We start from the raw sequence: 16,596 nt of genomic DNA, 5'->3' as shown, positions 1-16,596 counted from the left end.
GGCTGCGTGACCTACTTACTGACTTACAGTGAAATAATAGTCACTTTGAACCTGTATATATAGGCTAGCCTAAATCTATGTTCACTGTACTGATACAGAACAACCTACCACTATACAGTATAGGCCTAGAAGGTTACGGTAGTCTGGTTGACTTAATTCTTTGGGTTTGCCGGATTCCAGGCCTTCGTATTTGTGGCAGCATGGTGTCACCTACATTAAGCTCTAACATACATTCAACAATTTGATAGGCTATGCGCGAATTTACCTCTATAGCACAAAAATAAGCTACCGCGGTTGGACCGTAAGTGAAAGTACAATCCAAAATTTCAGGGTCTAGTATACAAGTGTAAAACCAGATGATCCTTTTTGTAGGTACGGTTGGTTACAGCAGCCCAAGTCCAGTTACCCCGGCAGTTCAACACCAACACCTGCTGTGGCAAAAGAGGACTAACCTGAGGTTGTGAACCAACACTTGTCTACGCGCCAAGATAGAAAGTCGTGTTTTCGAAGGCAACTAACTATATATTGGCGGCGCCATTTAGATATTTGGAGAAATGATTCAAAAATTATTTAGTGGAAACACGGAAAAGGAAGACTTTTTATGACATTTCACCCATACGACTTAGCTATTAACGCCCATAAATCGATTTCTACGCTTGTAAAGGACTTGTAGCTTCATTTATTTTCTAACTATATTTCTATCCCTCTCGACAAATCAAGGAAAACATTTTCTCAAGCAATGATAAACAGCAGACTAACCTGTTCATTAGTTCTATGGCGATTGTAATAATTTATATAATTGGCATTTTAATAAGCGATTGTGTGTTCTCCAGCTAAATAAAATGTATTATTAAGAAAACTGTACTGTCCTTGGTTATTAATCATGTCATTCTAACATTTAAATCCTAGGATTTCAATAAAGTCAGGATTTATGCTCGACTCCTAAGCAGTGAAGAGGACGAACAACTCAAAGTGTTGGCTGACGAACAATGCTCCACTTTGGTGCAGTTGACTAAAGAAAAGCTTTCACAATTGTCTTACGCGTCAGCAAGGTTGATTTATTGTGCAAAATATTACGCAGCGACCGGACAGTTTTCGGAGGCTTTGGAATGTTACAAGCTGTTCTTCGGCCCAACAAATTCTAACGAACAAACTCCGAAATATCCATGGGCGGTTTGCAATTACGCTCGTACTATGCATTGTGGTAAAATTTCTACAGAAAAAGAGAACGACATTGCAACATGCGAAAGTTTACAAAACTCTAAGAAGATCTTCTTAGGAGCACTTCACACCAGGTTTAAAGGTGTGTTGGACAAACTTAAGCACGAATTCAATTTACAATCTGTTTGAACACTAATTATTCTTTGGAATTTCTGTCACTGTGATGAATCTTAATAATGTTGCTGTGATAACTGATCACATGCCCACGACCATACAATCTATCATTTAAGTCTGAACGCCTCATGTTATATCTTAAAATACTTTTAAAGTAATAGAAATGAGTAACGCACAGACGTGGAATGCAAAGGACGAGCGGAAAATTGAAATTTAAAAAAAGTATCTTTTTATTCTGAAGTTGGTCGTTATGAAATTCTGGACTAGTTCAAGAGTCGATTTTTGTCTCATCTCATACAGACACAATGTGATGATTCACAATGGTACTGTGACATCACAAATCTGACCTTGGCCGCAGTAGCTGGGCCATATGGGCTGTCATTTCATTTGATAAAATTTTTGAATTTTTTGGATAAGCTTCATTACCTCTGCGAAAAGAAAATTCATGTCGTGGACTAGAATAGCCGATCAAAATGGGGTTTTATTTAATGTCTGACATGAACGTTGAAGCGTATTTTTGTTAATCATGTCAAGAGCGGTTTCTTATTCAAAGAAAAGCGTTAAAAGACTTATATGCTAAGTAGATACCGCAAAGGTATTTCTGTCAGAATGCTAAATAGGAATTTTTAAGTTTGGAATATTTTCTCAAAATTCTTTTGCTTTGTGAAGCGTTGAGGTATTCTCAAACGCGTCCATGGTAGGCCTACCCTACTCAGTGGTAGACAGTAACGATGTGGTTTTACCACAGTCAATAGGCTACATGGTAGTTGATCAACTGAGTGACACTTCATTTGAGTGACAGCTCATTTGAGTGACACATTCTTTTAACGTGCATTTGAGTGACACAAATAATTCATGCTCAACTGAGTGACAGTTCATTTGAGTGACACATTGGTGAGTACTGTTCAAACTACAGTAATGGTTGAGAAATGAGTGGCACATACGATATAAATCAATGTGCCACTCATTTCTCAACCACAAGACCTTCCACAGGAAGTTTTCCTCCGCCGAATTGCGCGTAATTTGAAGATCGGACCAACTGCGGAACTATCAGAAGAATTGGACGAGATGGTTGAGGATTCTTAGTTGTTTTTTTTGTAGATAGTACTCTAAACTTTGTCTTGTGTGTGTTGTCATCTGTGCACTTACTAGTTAACAGCAACTGCAACTTAAACAACAAACGTCAATCTGTCACTCAAATGAATTACACAGTCCTTATCAATGTGTCACTCAAATGAACTATAATTATGTCACTCAAGTGAACTGTCACTCAAATAAACAATCACTCAGAAGATATACAACCAGGCTATATAGCCTGTGTGTATCCATTGGCTATGGTTTTACATCAGCAGTCCATTTAAGTAAATTTCTTCTACTTTGGCAACTTACTTAAGTTGTTTTGTTCATGGATACTTCTGCGTGAGTAGTTTTTTGCCAAAGTAACGTACTCGAATAGGTTACCAAATGCTGGTGTAGAAAGTAATCAGTGTCTTAGTTCGAAGACAATACGCAGTAATTTTCATTTGCTATCACATCTGAACAAAGTGTTTAGCCTATATATCAGGGGCGGGCAACATACGGCCCGCGACGGGATTTTGAGTGGCCCGCAGACAGTTTCCGGTCTTACATGATAATGTGGCTTGCGGCCACATTCTGCCGCAATCCCTGTATTGTGTCACTGAATAAGTCCAAGTTTGCCAACCTGAGAAAGATGGCCATGAATCTACTTGTTCTGTTCGTGTCTACATACATTTGTGAACAAACATTTTCGACCATGAACATTAATAAGACAACGCTGCGTTCCAATCTATTCAGGAATCCGGTCCGCCAAGTACTTCATTTTCTCATATCATGCAGGCCCGCCGACCGAAGAAGTTGCCCGCCCCTGCTATATATCATACAGTCTACAACTTCATTTCAATAAACAATGCTCTGACAAAGCACAAAAGTATGTCTGAAACCGTTTAGCTTCACAACAGCATGTATTTCCCTGCAGTATGTGTTGCTTTTAGCAAGCTCTTAGTAACTTGTACTTTTACAACCTCATATTTTAGATAACTACTTCTTACTCAAGTAGTTTAAAATGTGCTACTTTCTACTTCATACTTGAGTAGTTAGTTTTAAACAGCAATACTTTCTGCTTGCAGTGGTGCAGATTTTTTTTGGGAGTAACAATACTTCTATTCAATGCTTTATTTCTAAATCAATAACTTCCAGAGCGCAAAGCGTTAATCCATCCGGCTATATGTTATTACTTGCAACACAAAGCCTAAGTAAGACAAAAACTTATTAGGCCTACAAAATATTTTTCATCCTTGGGATATTAAAACTTGTTGTTGATAGGAGAGCGCTAAAGATTTGGTTTGAAAAGGTTCATAAAAAGTACCTGTTGGCTGCTAGAATATCTCCGACCTTAACAATGAACTCTCCCAAGGCCGTGGCCAGAATTAAATTTTTACCGAGGCAAATATGTGAAGTAGGGCCCCGGCAAAGTATGTTGTGAAAGGTAATTTAGCACTTAATAAAAACGTTTTGCGCCAGAAAATTAGCTACGGCCTAGAACGTGTAAGCAGGAAATGCCGTCACTGATAAACCTTATCCGCGTCTTCTTAAATTGTTCAAATCTTAATCTGATATATACTAACTAACCTAACTGGGTTAAATGAACCATAACTGGCTGATTGTTAGAATGGGACAAAAAACATTGCTACAAAGCGCGGCTTCCGATGGAGGCACTAAAGCCGTCTGTCCTTTTTCTTACAGCGCTTGCACAAAAAAATGGTATCTTGCCTCCTGACGAAAGTTAGTTGATCCATGCGACAACCTCGGGCAACAAGTTTGTGTTCCCTAAATTGGACATCAAACAGAGGGAAACAACTGGCCGACCGGAAATCATGGTATAGGGCAGAGGCGAGAAAATGTATTCAATGGAAGAGCCATTTGCAGAAAATACAAGTACCAGAGAGCCTCAAAATTATTTCAATGTTACGTGGTAAACAAAATGCTGGCCTAAATAAAGAAAAAGAGAGAAACGTTTATAATTGGAACTCTTGGCAGCCTTTACAATTTTTTTGGAATTTTACGATTCGACTAGAAGAGCCACAAAAAACATGCCGGCGAGCCGAATGCGGTTCGCGAGCCGCAGTTTTCCCACCACTGGTATAACTTAGTAGTTTCTCTCGTCACTTAACAGTCCTTATGGTTTCCATTTACATAAACATCGATAACCAAACAGGCGTACAACCAAGTTCAGCAAAATTACAATAAGAACACATTCAACCAAACAACAGAAAGATTGCTAGTTAAAAATTGGTGGAGTGATAGCCTAGGCCAGTGGTTCCCAACCTTTTTTGGTGTCGGGGCCGAATTTCAAAACTTCAGAGTACGTATGGAGCCGCATGATAACACTCAACTAAATATAACGAAACTTTTAAAGCATGAAAGCATGTACCAACGAATAGCAACACTAACAAGAAAAACAACATCAATCAATTTAATGTCCAACTTGACTCCAACTCCAACTGACAAGTCAAAAAATAATCGCCCTAATTATTATAAATAGATTTTTTATATTTTTTGAGGGATTTTCAGGGGTCAATGAGAGCCGCAAGAAGGCTAGCTTGGAGACGCATGCGGCTCTAAGAGCCGCGATCGGGAATCACTGGCCTAGGCCGTAGAGGCGTAGAGCATCACATGAAAAGCAAGCGCAAGTAATTACAATCATGTTAGGTTAAGTATTCTCTCGTAATTGATTCGAAATGTTTTTTTTGATAGACTTGATTTTGAATAGACTCATAGAAAAAGGGAACAATTACGTCATATGATGGAAACCGAAACTTGGTACAACAACATAAAGACGTTTGATTTAAAAAATACGGCACATAATAGCAGCTATGATGAACTATTAATAATTCATTACAGCATACAGTTACGACATCTAGACTAATAAAGTGTAGGTGGGAACGAAGGTGATGTACTGCATTATTATAGTATAAAAAAATGATAGTTCAAATAGGATTAATGCAATTTGGCTTGATGGCCACTTAAAGAATTTATACAGAAAAACGATAATCAATTTTAAGTGCACGGCAATAAAAGAAAAACATAGTAGTCTCAGCTTTAAACAAACTTTAGCAGTTTTTTAGAAACTTTGCCATAAAACATCCGACAGGTTAACTCGTAGCTTTGGGTACATTCTTTACAAAAAACGTCTCAGAGAGTTACTGAAGTCTTTCGTTTAATAAAAGAAGAGAAACCAGAAGACATCAGTTTGAACTTTCCAACGTCGGGAGTAACAAAAATAGGTCTCAGGAATAAAATATAAGTTTAAAAGGAACCAAACGCCCTTTGTACAAATATATCAACGAAGCTCCTTCGTATTTGAAACCAAAACACGAGTACATGTGAATCAGTGATGATACATACGGCTAGTTTGTAACTTAAATGCCAAGTATCCAGTAAGTAACAATGAAACGCGGCTTCCAGATGAAACGAACGTGACTTACGTCATAGCACGGACCTTCAGTACACGGGCACTTGGTTACGTAACGTTAACAACTACTCGAAGAGTGAAAGGAAGTTAAGGCAAAACTCGCAAAATGATAACACGAGCCCTGTTTAGAAGGAAATGTTAAACTGGTAAAAATTTGCATTTACAGCAACGTTAAAAGAAATTCAACACTCGACCGTTACCAAATATACCGCAGCCAATACACTCATAGAACACTTTAAGCGTAACAAATACAAAGGAACAAAAATGGCGGTTACATGTTGGTATTGCAACAACGTCTTGAAAAGGGAAGTTTAATTTATATGGAGCCGAAAAACACCTGGTTATGTAAGTTGCAACAACCTACTTAGCGTGGTCGGCTTTGGGTTAGGGTTCGTTGCAAACTGTCCCAGAACCACTGGTCCTCGAGCACACGGGTTCTATCACAGGCGCTCAACGCAGACAAAATGTTGGTTTTCGCTGTTATCCTCTTGTAAATGACAGGAATCACTTTTTGTTGTCTTGCGGCTGAATAAAACACGAACTATTAGCCTGGTTTTTGTTGGTCGTAAAGCGTTTTATTCAGGGTGGGATTCAAATATTTTAACAACTGGTTCTCTCACTAGCAGCGTGTCATATTGACCCGGGCTGATATATATAGGCATGTACATACGCTTGTTAATAACCGGTTCGCGGAGATCATTAAATTCCAAGAACCAGCTGAATCCCACCACTGGTTTTATTCATATCTACTTTGCCGCTAACCTCTGTCATATCAAATGGTTAGCATGCACTGTATGACGTGAAGTTTAATGCATTGGTAGCCTATATAAAGTGTTTTTTTATGTTTAGCGTTTATGTTTCAGAGGCAATACAAGAAAGCACTTGAAACCTGGAAACTGAAACATTTCCTGATTTCCAAAATGAAATTAATTTATAATTAAATCAAATTAAAAAAAATATACGTTTCGTCCACATCAGTAAAAGTGTATATACTGTATATGCTGGTGTTACCTGGATCAATAGCAACACCCATGTTTAAAGCCCATTGACTTGACTGTGAATTGAGAAACTCATCAGATAATATAACTACAAGTTTTGGACACCTATGTAGCATCAATAGAAACTTATTAAAACATTAACTATATTTGCATTGTTTTAACTAAAAAATCTCAATCTTCAATTACCTTATTATTAATTAATTTGCTAAAGTTAAGTTAACAATTAATTAAGTTTCTAAAATAGTTAGTTTGTACAAAATTTAAAAGTCTGATTACCTGTCAACCATTGCCTCAAGCGTATCGCGATATGAATGAGCTCCTACATTTAAATCACGATCTGGGATAAAGAGAGATATCCCCATCTCGTTCTCTACCTTAGGAAGAAATTCCTTTAAAATAAAGTCTCGATCTGCAACGTCATAAAGAACGAACGCATCAAATTTTGTGCTTGGCAACTCTGGTGTCGTCGTTGGCTGACTGTAATCTGAGGAGAACAGGATAAGTCAAAACACAACAAATTTGAAGTTGTTTTGCAATAGATAAAGCACAAAAAAACAGCAGAGACAACCAAAATTCACCCTTCATGGTTGGTGGAGGTTGCGGGTCCCATGATTTAGACGCATGCTTGTAACTAACATCAGATGATGAACTTGGCTTTTCCTGATGCAATGAAGCCGTTTCAAAACTTCGTCGCTGTGGTTCGGCTGGGGTGGAAGTCCATGGTAGGGACATTGACATTGGGTTTGTCAGAAATTTAGCATCACGTTCTGTTCAAAGCAAAGGTTGTTTCTTTACTATCATATTTTGTTCATTTACCGGTAGCATATAGTCACTAAAAATGAAAAATTATACACATTTAAAATAAAATACTGCCAACTAAATTTAAACATACAAAGACTTTACATTCAAAAAATGCAAAGCAGTGGCCAAATTACGTTTTAAGTACCGGTAATAGGGATGTGCATGTGCTGAATCAAACACAAATCCGAATAACATTAAATATAGACTGTTATTGCCTATATGCTTGAGCCAAATGATTCGTTGGCCACCAGGGTTAGATGTCAGTGAAGAAAACGAGCAGCCACAGAGTCGTGTATTGAAAAGCCCCAGTGTGCCACTTCCCACTTGTGAAAAGTTGAGTGCTATTGGCTACACATACCAATCGGTTCAGTCGAACCCAATCCTTGAAAGTCCACTGGGCTGGGAATCTGCGTCGGGGATGAAACTACCAAGTTTAGCAGGACTTTACTGAACCTTTACAATTCATTAAACATTTGTACAACGATCCGCATGGATGCCTAAGTCAAGAAAGATGGTTTAGAGCAGATGAAACTGCTCCACTACCCAGCAAGCAAGGTGGTGAATAGCTCCATCGTTGCAATTCCCAGCAGGTTAAGCACCTGCAAAAGTGGGTAAGTTGTTCTATTGTGTGGGACGCAGACATTCAGTCACAGTACCCAAGATACTGACAGTTATTTTTATTCCCATGGATACAATTTTTGCATTCAGATTTGGACCAAATCCTTTATATTGCATGAAAAATAAAACCAACAGCAAAAGGTTCAAGTTTTCAGTTATAGGAATGAATGCAAAATAGTAAAATGAATATAAAAATGTTGTGTTTAAAAATAAAAACATTTCGATTTCTTTCATTTGTCAGCAAGGTAATGAGCGATTCCTCATAAGGTGCTTTAATTTAACAAAATGAGTAACGTTAGCAGATTTGGATTTGAACAAATGTCAAAATCTGATACAATCATGCATAAATAACTTAAACTTAATTTGTTTCTAGAGGCTGTTTGAGTGTCAAAGAATTTCATTTCCAAAGCAATGCTTTCCATAAAAACCAATGCAATGTAAATTAATCTGTTCCCGAAAAGCCAAAAATATCAGTTTTGATTCTCACAACCACTCATGTTTCACAAACAAAACTTGGGTAAATGTTGAATTACTGCTCAAAATAAAAAATAATAACCATACAATGTACGCAGCATTTGAAATATAAGAAGTTCAAAGGAAGAAAATGATAAAAACTTACATTTGTAAAACATACACCTTAAAAGTGTTGGGTATAAACGTTTAATCATGAACTTTTAATAAGTTTCAAGCAAACTTGGGCTTCCAATGCAAAATTTTCTCTAGAAATAATTGTTTTGATTTCGAGTTGGTGAAGTTCAGGGGCTTTTGAGTTGAGAATTATCACTGTATTCCTACTTTCACAAACCCAAATTTGGCATATCCCTATTGAGTAATCCATATTGATGTTGAAAATGTATAACATAATGCTCCATCTAGCAACGTTAATTTACTGTATGTATATATACGTTGTTTTAGCATAGAGAATTAATTTTCAAGTACCAAAATATGGTTCCAAATCCGTAACAATGTCATGTCGCTCAAGACTTTGCAGAATATCACAAAGATGGCCGACTGATAGCCGAGGAAACTTAACTTGAGCCTCGTTTAGAACACGCTCAGTTTTCAGTCGTTCACTTGCAAAGTTTTGAATCTGCAAAAAGTTTTGGTGTTATGATGTCTAATAACTAAATAATATTTTGCCAAACCTGAAGAAAAAGACAGGCAGATAGAACAAGAACATAAAATATAAAGATATAGTGTAGAAAAACTGTCTCCAACCTGACAAGCCCACAAAATCAGTTTCTGTGTTGTATTGAGTTTGTATACAAAGCGACCAATTTTGTCAGTTTTAGTAATAGTCAAAACCTTAGGCAATTTTTGTTACAATTTGAATTCATGTTAGTGCTACAAATTTTTTTGTACTTATGTACTTATGTCAAAAATAAACTTGCAGCAACACCCAATTTTACTGCAAGTGAACTACCATTTTGCTGTAGTTAGAAGTGTAACTTACCTGGCCATGCAATGATTATGTAGCCTAATTGTCAAAAGTATAATTCAATGGGTTTGATTTTTCAAACTTCCAGTGGTTATTTTAATGGTCTTGTCTCTACTAAGCAACAGTTAGAATTTATCTTTTTAAAGCGATTTATTATTGCTCTTGTTCTTGAAAAAGGCATTTCTTTATTCAGGTGCGGCATGCTATCATTTTGGTTTTGCAGCTAAGGTCCAACATGGTTGGAGACCCCAGTTTAGAGCATTACAAACCCTTACCTCGAGATTTGAAAATCCAATAATATCAGCAACAGATTTCCAATTCGGACTGCTAGTGAGCTCAAGATCAAGACGCAAGCCAAGTTGCCTCCTAGTTTCGTACCGCAGATCTTTAATCAGCATATTGAGATAACTGCCCCTGCTTGGTTCAAAGCTAGCAACGTTATTTGGTTGATTTAAAACATCTTTGGATGATGAAATGGGACCGGACATAGGCTCTCCGTAGTATGCCGGAGGAGGGCTTTGCAGATATGAAGATGAACCGTTCAAAGAGGTACTGTCGGGAGACGGGGGCTCTTTTCCTGTGTCTGAGGCCTGGACAGGAGTACGGGGCAAAATACTTCCAAAGAAGCTGGTTCCTGGGGTATCTTGAGAGCTGTCGCAGGCCCCAACAGTTACAGACTCGGGCAGGCTTTTCTTTTCTAGACCGGAACGATACAAATCCAGTTCTTCTTCTTGATCTTTGATGGCGGGACTTGGACCTAAAGCCATCTGTAATTCCTGCTTCTCATTCCTGTCATGTGACCTATACAAATCATCAGAATCTACGGAATCCATGTCAAAAGCAGATCTTGACCAAATGGCAGAAACTTAGCAATCTAATTTGATTTTGAACTTTAAGGTGTCGGACTAGACTGTTTTAACAGCAACCTACGCTGTAAAAAAGGTCAATGAATCTCTCAATAATGAAAATTTATTCACCACAAAATATAATTACAATATGGTATAATTTCTTTAAAAAAATTGAAGTTAAAACTCTATATATGATTGAGCACTTTTATACAGACTAATGCGTTGTTCTTACTTCTTATATAACCTAGGCTACTAATTTTGTAATAGACTGATCCATGAAATACAATGCTTTAATTAACATCTTAACGCTTAAATATTTTATTTCCACGATTAACTTTTGGGTCTATAACTATAATATTATATAAACAAGACAGTATAATGGTATACTTTGTTTATATAAAAGCTTGCTAAAAGTAGTTTTATCTGTACATAAAAATACGTGTCAGTTGTATCATGACTCTACACTAGACAATCAGCAAAATTTACGGAAGCTTTGGCCACCAATTAAAGGTTGACGCACGTATAGCGTGCTAATGACTATAGAAAAAATCAGCTAAACCTTTATGTATAGAAAAAAAGCAACTAACAAGAAATCGCGGGTCTAATACACAAGTGCACAATCACAGGATGCTGTTGTATACTATAGACCTCAGCTTCTCAAATTGTGTCGTCATTTGGTTGTGCACTTGCATACCAGACCCAGTTAGGCCTACTAAGTCTGAAAGTTATAGATCATAATTAACTGTTTTTCAATTCAGCCTACAGCCTTCGCTACGTCAGTTAACAGCAAAAGTCATAAATCTGTAAATACCCAGTTCAGAAACGTGTTTGGTAGACATTTTTTGCAAGCATACCAAGGTAACTAAACACCAAACTAAGCCTAATACAGCACACTTGGTCACAGGCCGCAGAACACATAGTGAAAAACACCTTGCGGTCAGCATCGGTCGATGGTGCGTGAAAGCAATCTGTTCAGATCACAGCAAGTATTTCCAATTGTTATGTAGAGGTTGGGGTCGTTTTAGGATGTAGAGGTTGATGCCGACAGATGCAGATACAGATGCAGAGTTTATCGGTCTTAGCTTACGTTACGTTATTGACTTAGTTAACCTACTACATTAGTATCTGACTCTATTGTTGCGTGCGGTTAGAATTCTCTAACCTTTCTGATAGCCGAACGTTCGTATTATATTATAACAAATACCGTTTGCCAGAAAAGGCTTTTATTGTAGGTGCTGTACACTTTCTCAATATTACAAATAACCGAGAACACAAGTCATGTGACTGTTTACACGATGTCTACTGATTCAATCACCACAACTACAGTAGTACGGTATTACATATGTCTATAACTTCGCGTCTGTGACTGAGGTTCTGAGGCTCTGAGGGAGTCTCACACAAAAGTTCAAGCTTATAAAACGTGCTGCGATGTGGCGGAAATATATGACAAAAAAGGCATGAACATTTCAAAGCGTGTGAACGTGAAAATCGGTGTGTTTGCAATGCAAATTAAATTTGGTTAAGTTGGAAACAGTTACTTGGAAGCGACCTGGTAACGTACTAAATAAGGAGCTTTCACACGAAGTTATTCGTAGCAAGTTTTCAAATATACCAACGGTAGTTTGCAGTGTTCTGAAAAGGCAAGTTTTAAACTCCATTTACTAGCTGGAAAACTCTTTCATAAGAATGATGTGGCGGGACTGAAAGTTTAAAAACTCCAATTGTTCTGGAAAACACATTTCTACGAAAGACGTAAGGATTTTACAAAAGCGAGCCAAGCCGCCACATTCCTCCCCCGCTACGGAAGGAAAAAGATGACAATTAACATGTAACGTACTGAAGGTGGCAATGGCGAGCAAGCACAACTTCAAAGGGATAAGAAAAACGAGGATGAAGGGAAACATTAAGTTGTGTAGTGCCATACGTAGTAATTGGCGTGCTGTTAGCAGCGAAAAGCGGTGTTTGCGGTTTGCGGTTTGATACGTCAGCTAAACTAGCGGACAAAAGAGAAGTTGCTGCCGCGCTATCTACATAAAAGTGAATACTATTGGCGTGATCATATACAGTTAACAAGGGGCAGCCTCTTTTTATTGTTGATGCGATCGACGGGACTGACGGGGTTAATGTTGCGTCGATCGCCACGCGTTTTTTGTTGGGCGGGATTGGTTCTCCCACATGCTACAACTTGGGTGACAGCGGCGCGCATCCCTACCGAAGCGGGCGTGGTAATAACATAAGCCATTAGAAGCATCAGACGCGCAAGGGTAATTGCTACGTTGGTAGTCTGGTTTCTGAAATGTGGGGGATGAATGTAAAAAATTATATTTGCGTTGGTTTGCAAAAGAAGAACCATTTTGTCGGCGATTATCTCGATTAAACCCGTTGTTGCTGTATGATTTGTGAAACTGTCCATTGTTTGTGCGTGGTGATCGTTGTTGCCATGCTGAGTTAAATGAATTGCGTTGGTTTGGCGTATTTTGATTTGTGAAATTCGTATTTCTTTGCCCGGAACTCTTAGATTCGTTGTTAGCGTTAGATCGTGTATAGCGCGGTGGTTTAGACAATTGAATTTGCTGTATTTGCGGTTGCATTGGGTAGTCAATGTCATCCGTATCAGTGATGGCAAGGGAAAGGTTGTGCGAAGAAGTTTTTGGTTGTTTAAGCAGCAAGATTTCGTGGGCTCTGCTTGCAAGGTTCTGGAGATCGTGATGTTCCACGCTGGCTAACGCAATTGCGACGTCTGGTGGTAACGCTTTAAGGAATTTAGCACGAATTAGTTTGACGACTGGCGGAGTAAGATTCTCTTGACCTACTGCGCTCATTAATTCGCGCATTAAATGTTTCGGGGACTGATCGTGCAGCGTCAGGTCCGCCAACAAAAAATCTAAATGGTCCTCACGTTTATCAAAGTTTCTCAAGATTTCATTGATCAATATGTCGTAGCAGTTCTGTGCTGACGCCGAAGGTAACCGAAGGAGCGCGAGGTCTTTCGCAGGAATTGCCTCTACCGCCAACAAGTAACGATTAGTTTGAGAAGTGATTTGATAAAGAGAAAATTTATGTTCAAGGTGAGAAATCCACGCTTCGGGATTAAATTTCCAAAAGGTAGGAAGTTTAACGTGTGAAAACAAATCGTTTCGTAAAGTATTGTTCTGTGGTTGCGCGTTTGTTGGTAATTGGTTACTAGTACCCAGACCAGACGGACCAGCAATGCCATTATCGGGAGTATTTGCAGATCCCTCCCCGTTTTCGTTCGACATAGTTGTATTATTAATTGACTCGTTGGAACGGTCGGTTGATCGTGTGCTCATGTGGTATTCTGTCTTAGCTTTGCCAGGCACCGAAGTAACTTTTCGTTGTGTCGGCACAGGTTGTGACATTTATCAAAACCGATAGAAAATGTTTTAGGCGGCGCACCGCAAAAATTGTTCACAATTGAACCAAAAAATACTTTACAACAAGAAACTTTTATTTCAAACTGCAGCACAATGCAGCACAATAAGAATAGCTTAAGCTAATTTAATAAGGTACAAGCCGATGAGCATGCATTTACAAGCTATGGTTGCAAGTAGTTGTATAAAAAGTGAAAAATCCACTTACCAGTGAAGAACGGTTGTGCGAATTGCGAGAGTGTGAGAATTGAAACGCGTCGTTTTTGACACAAGATCGTCAGTGATCACTAGAACGTCGGTGGTTTATTAGAACGTCGAAGCGTCGGGTTGTCAGTAGAACGTCGGGTTGTCACCAGAAATGTCGGTGGTCACTAGAACGTCGGGGTCATCAGAAATGTAGAGGTTGGGGTCGTTTTAGGATGTAGAGGTTGATGCCGACAGATGCAGATACAGATGCAGAGTTTATCGGTCTTAGCTTACGTTACGTTATTGACTTAGTTAACCTACTACATTAGTATCTGACTCTATTGTTGCGTGCGGTTAGAATTCTCTAACCTTTCTGATAGCCGAACGTTCGTATTATATTATAACAAATACCGTTTGCCAGAAAAGGCTTTTATTGTAGGTGCTGTACACTTTCTCAATATTACAAATAACCGAGAACACAAGTCATGTGACTGTTTACACGATGTCTACTGATTCAATCACCACAACTACAGTAGTACGGTATTACATATGTCTATAACTTCGCGTCTGTGACTGAGGTTCTGAGGCTCTGAGGGAGTCTCACACAAAAGTTCAAGCTTATAAAACGTGCTGCGATGTGGCGGAAATATATGACAAAAAAGGCATGAACATTTCAAAGCGTGTGAACGTGAAAATCGGTGTGTTTGCAATGCAAATTAAATTTGGTTAAGTTGGAAACAGTTACTTGGAAGCGACCTGGTAACGTACTAAATAAGGAGCTTTCACACGAAGTTATTCGTAGCAAGTTTTCAAATATACCAACGGTAGTTTGCAGTGTTCTGAAAAGGCAAGTTTTAAACTCCATTTACTAGCTGGAAAACTCTTTCATAAGAATGATGTGGCGGGACTGAAAGTTTAAAAACTCCAATTGTTCTGGAAAACACATTTCTACGAAAGACGTAAGGATTTTACAAAAGCGAGCCAAGCCGCCACAGTTATAGGGTATTTCCAATTTCCTGCTCCCATTAGGCATACTTCAAACCATGCATATCATATTTCCTGCAGCTAATGAGCACGAATTCTTGGAACCAGTCTCGTATTATCGTACAAGAGACTAACTAAAATTGATCAAAAAATATTGTTAAGATTTAAAACGGTCAATTCAACCCTTCCCACTTTCTTCACAAAACAAAGCCTTTTAGCCTATTTTTAGCCTTTATCCAATCTTAAAGGATTTTTACTGAAATTCTTATTTGATATTTTTGTTTCGTTTCCAAAGTAAAATTGGCTTGCATGTGGTGTCATGAATGTAAAAGAACACTTTCATCATATTATAGTGCTTTCACCTCATACAATGCATGACAACAGACCAGCCATAGTTTAGCCTAGTAGTATTTCTTCTGAAATTAAGGTTTTTTAATACAGCGTCATTCGAATTACAAGTAGCTCACCTACTTGTATTGTCCATCAGAACCTAACCTGGGATTTAGTTGTTGTACTAACCCAGGGGTGGGCAACATACGGCCCGCGGGCCGGCCCGCCCGCGACGGGATTTTGAGCGGCCCGCAGACAGTTCAGCAGTTCAGTTTAGCAGTTCAGTTTTGACTTCAGCAGCTATTGAAGTACATTATTCGTTAATAAATTCATTAAATACTGTTTTTGGTCTCTATGATTAAAACTTAAAGTTTACATTAAATAAGATTTATTCCTTGCATAGGTGGATAAATAGACGATTAATGTATCGATTCAGGAATCCGGCCCGCCAAGTACTTTATTTTCTCATATCAGGCCCGCCGACCGAAAAAGTTGCCCGCCCTTGTAACCGTTATCCATCGCTACCAAGTGCGTATATTCATAAACGATGAGGAAAATTTAACCATGCAAACCTCGATTGGGTTTGAGAATTATGCTGCATTGCGGCCACAGATTACTATCCTCTCTCATTGGACTGCATTTGATTGAACCTGCAACCAACTGGCAGTTATTGTTGACCGCTTTGCAAAAAGCCAAAGCTTTGTTTCGTGTTTTACATTCTGGTTCATTGGCTTACTTATGCATTAAAACTTTTAGTTGAAGCAGTGCTCTGTGAAGAGGTCAAAGTTTGTAGCAATAACGTTGACAGAATGACTATTTCTCCGTACGTAGGTCACGCAGCCAATTGCTAAAAATAGGCGGTTAGGTTAGGGTTTCTCAAGCAGGGCACCCCTGGGAGTAAATTACGTTAACGACAAACCATGAAAAATAGCTTTGAACGCATCAGGTTTTCAGGAGAAATAGTGACAGTCTAACGTTTATTAACGTCGACTTTCGTCTGACATCCATTGCGTTAATCACGCCAGGGACAAGGCTTTCTTCAAACTCACGCCCCGAACTTTACATCTGTGCATAATTGAAACGTCGATTTTCTAGATTTGTCTCTAATTGCAGAGCCAATGTACGATCATGTTAACGGTTACTCTGTCAGTCACGGCAAATATGATCAAAGGAC

The 16,596-nt window shown here is 38.5% G+C and overlaps 1 protein-coding gene across 1 annotated transcript; it reads right to left on the bottom strand.

Annotated features, from left to right (window-relative positions):
• Window positions 1–4,521: 4,521 nt before the first annotated feature.
• Window positions 4,522–10,639, bottom strand: LOC143459492 (myeloid differentiation primary response protein MyD88-like). Its single transcript, XM_076956679.1, has 6 exons — window positions 9,958–10,639; window positions 9,184–9,334; window positions 7,404–7,592; window positions 7,102–7,309; window positions 6,839–6,930; window positions 4,522–6,352 (listed from the first exon to the last, which is right to left on the bottom strand). The coding sequence occupies exons 1-6, from the start codon at window positions 10,513–10,515 to the stop codon at window positions 6,192–6,194; spliced, it is 1,359 nt and encodes a 452-aa protein (XP_076812794.1). The 5' UTR covers window positions 10,516–10,639; the 3' UTR covers window positions 4,522–6,191.
• Between the last annotated feature and the right edge of the window lie 5,957 nt (window positions 10,640–16,596).

The sequence above is a fragment of the Clavelina lepadiformis genome, chromosome 5 (genome assembly GCF_947623445.1).
Source record: "Clavelina lepadiformis chromosome 5, kaClaLepa1.1, whole genome shotgun sequence".
In the NCBI taxonomy this organism is placed as follows: Eukaryota; Metazoa; Chordata; class Ascidiacea; order Aplousobranchia; family Clavelinidae; genus Clavelina; species Clavelina lepadiformis.
The sequence above is the reverse complement of the archived record's forward strand: the minus strand, read 5'-3'. Positions and strand labels throughout refer to the sequence as shown.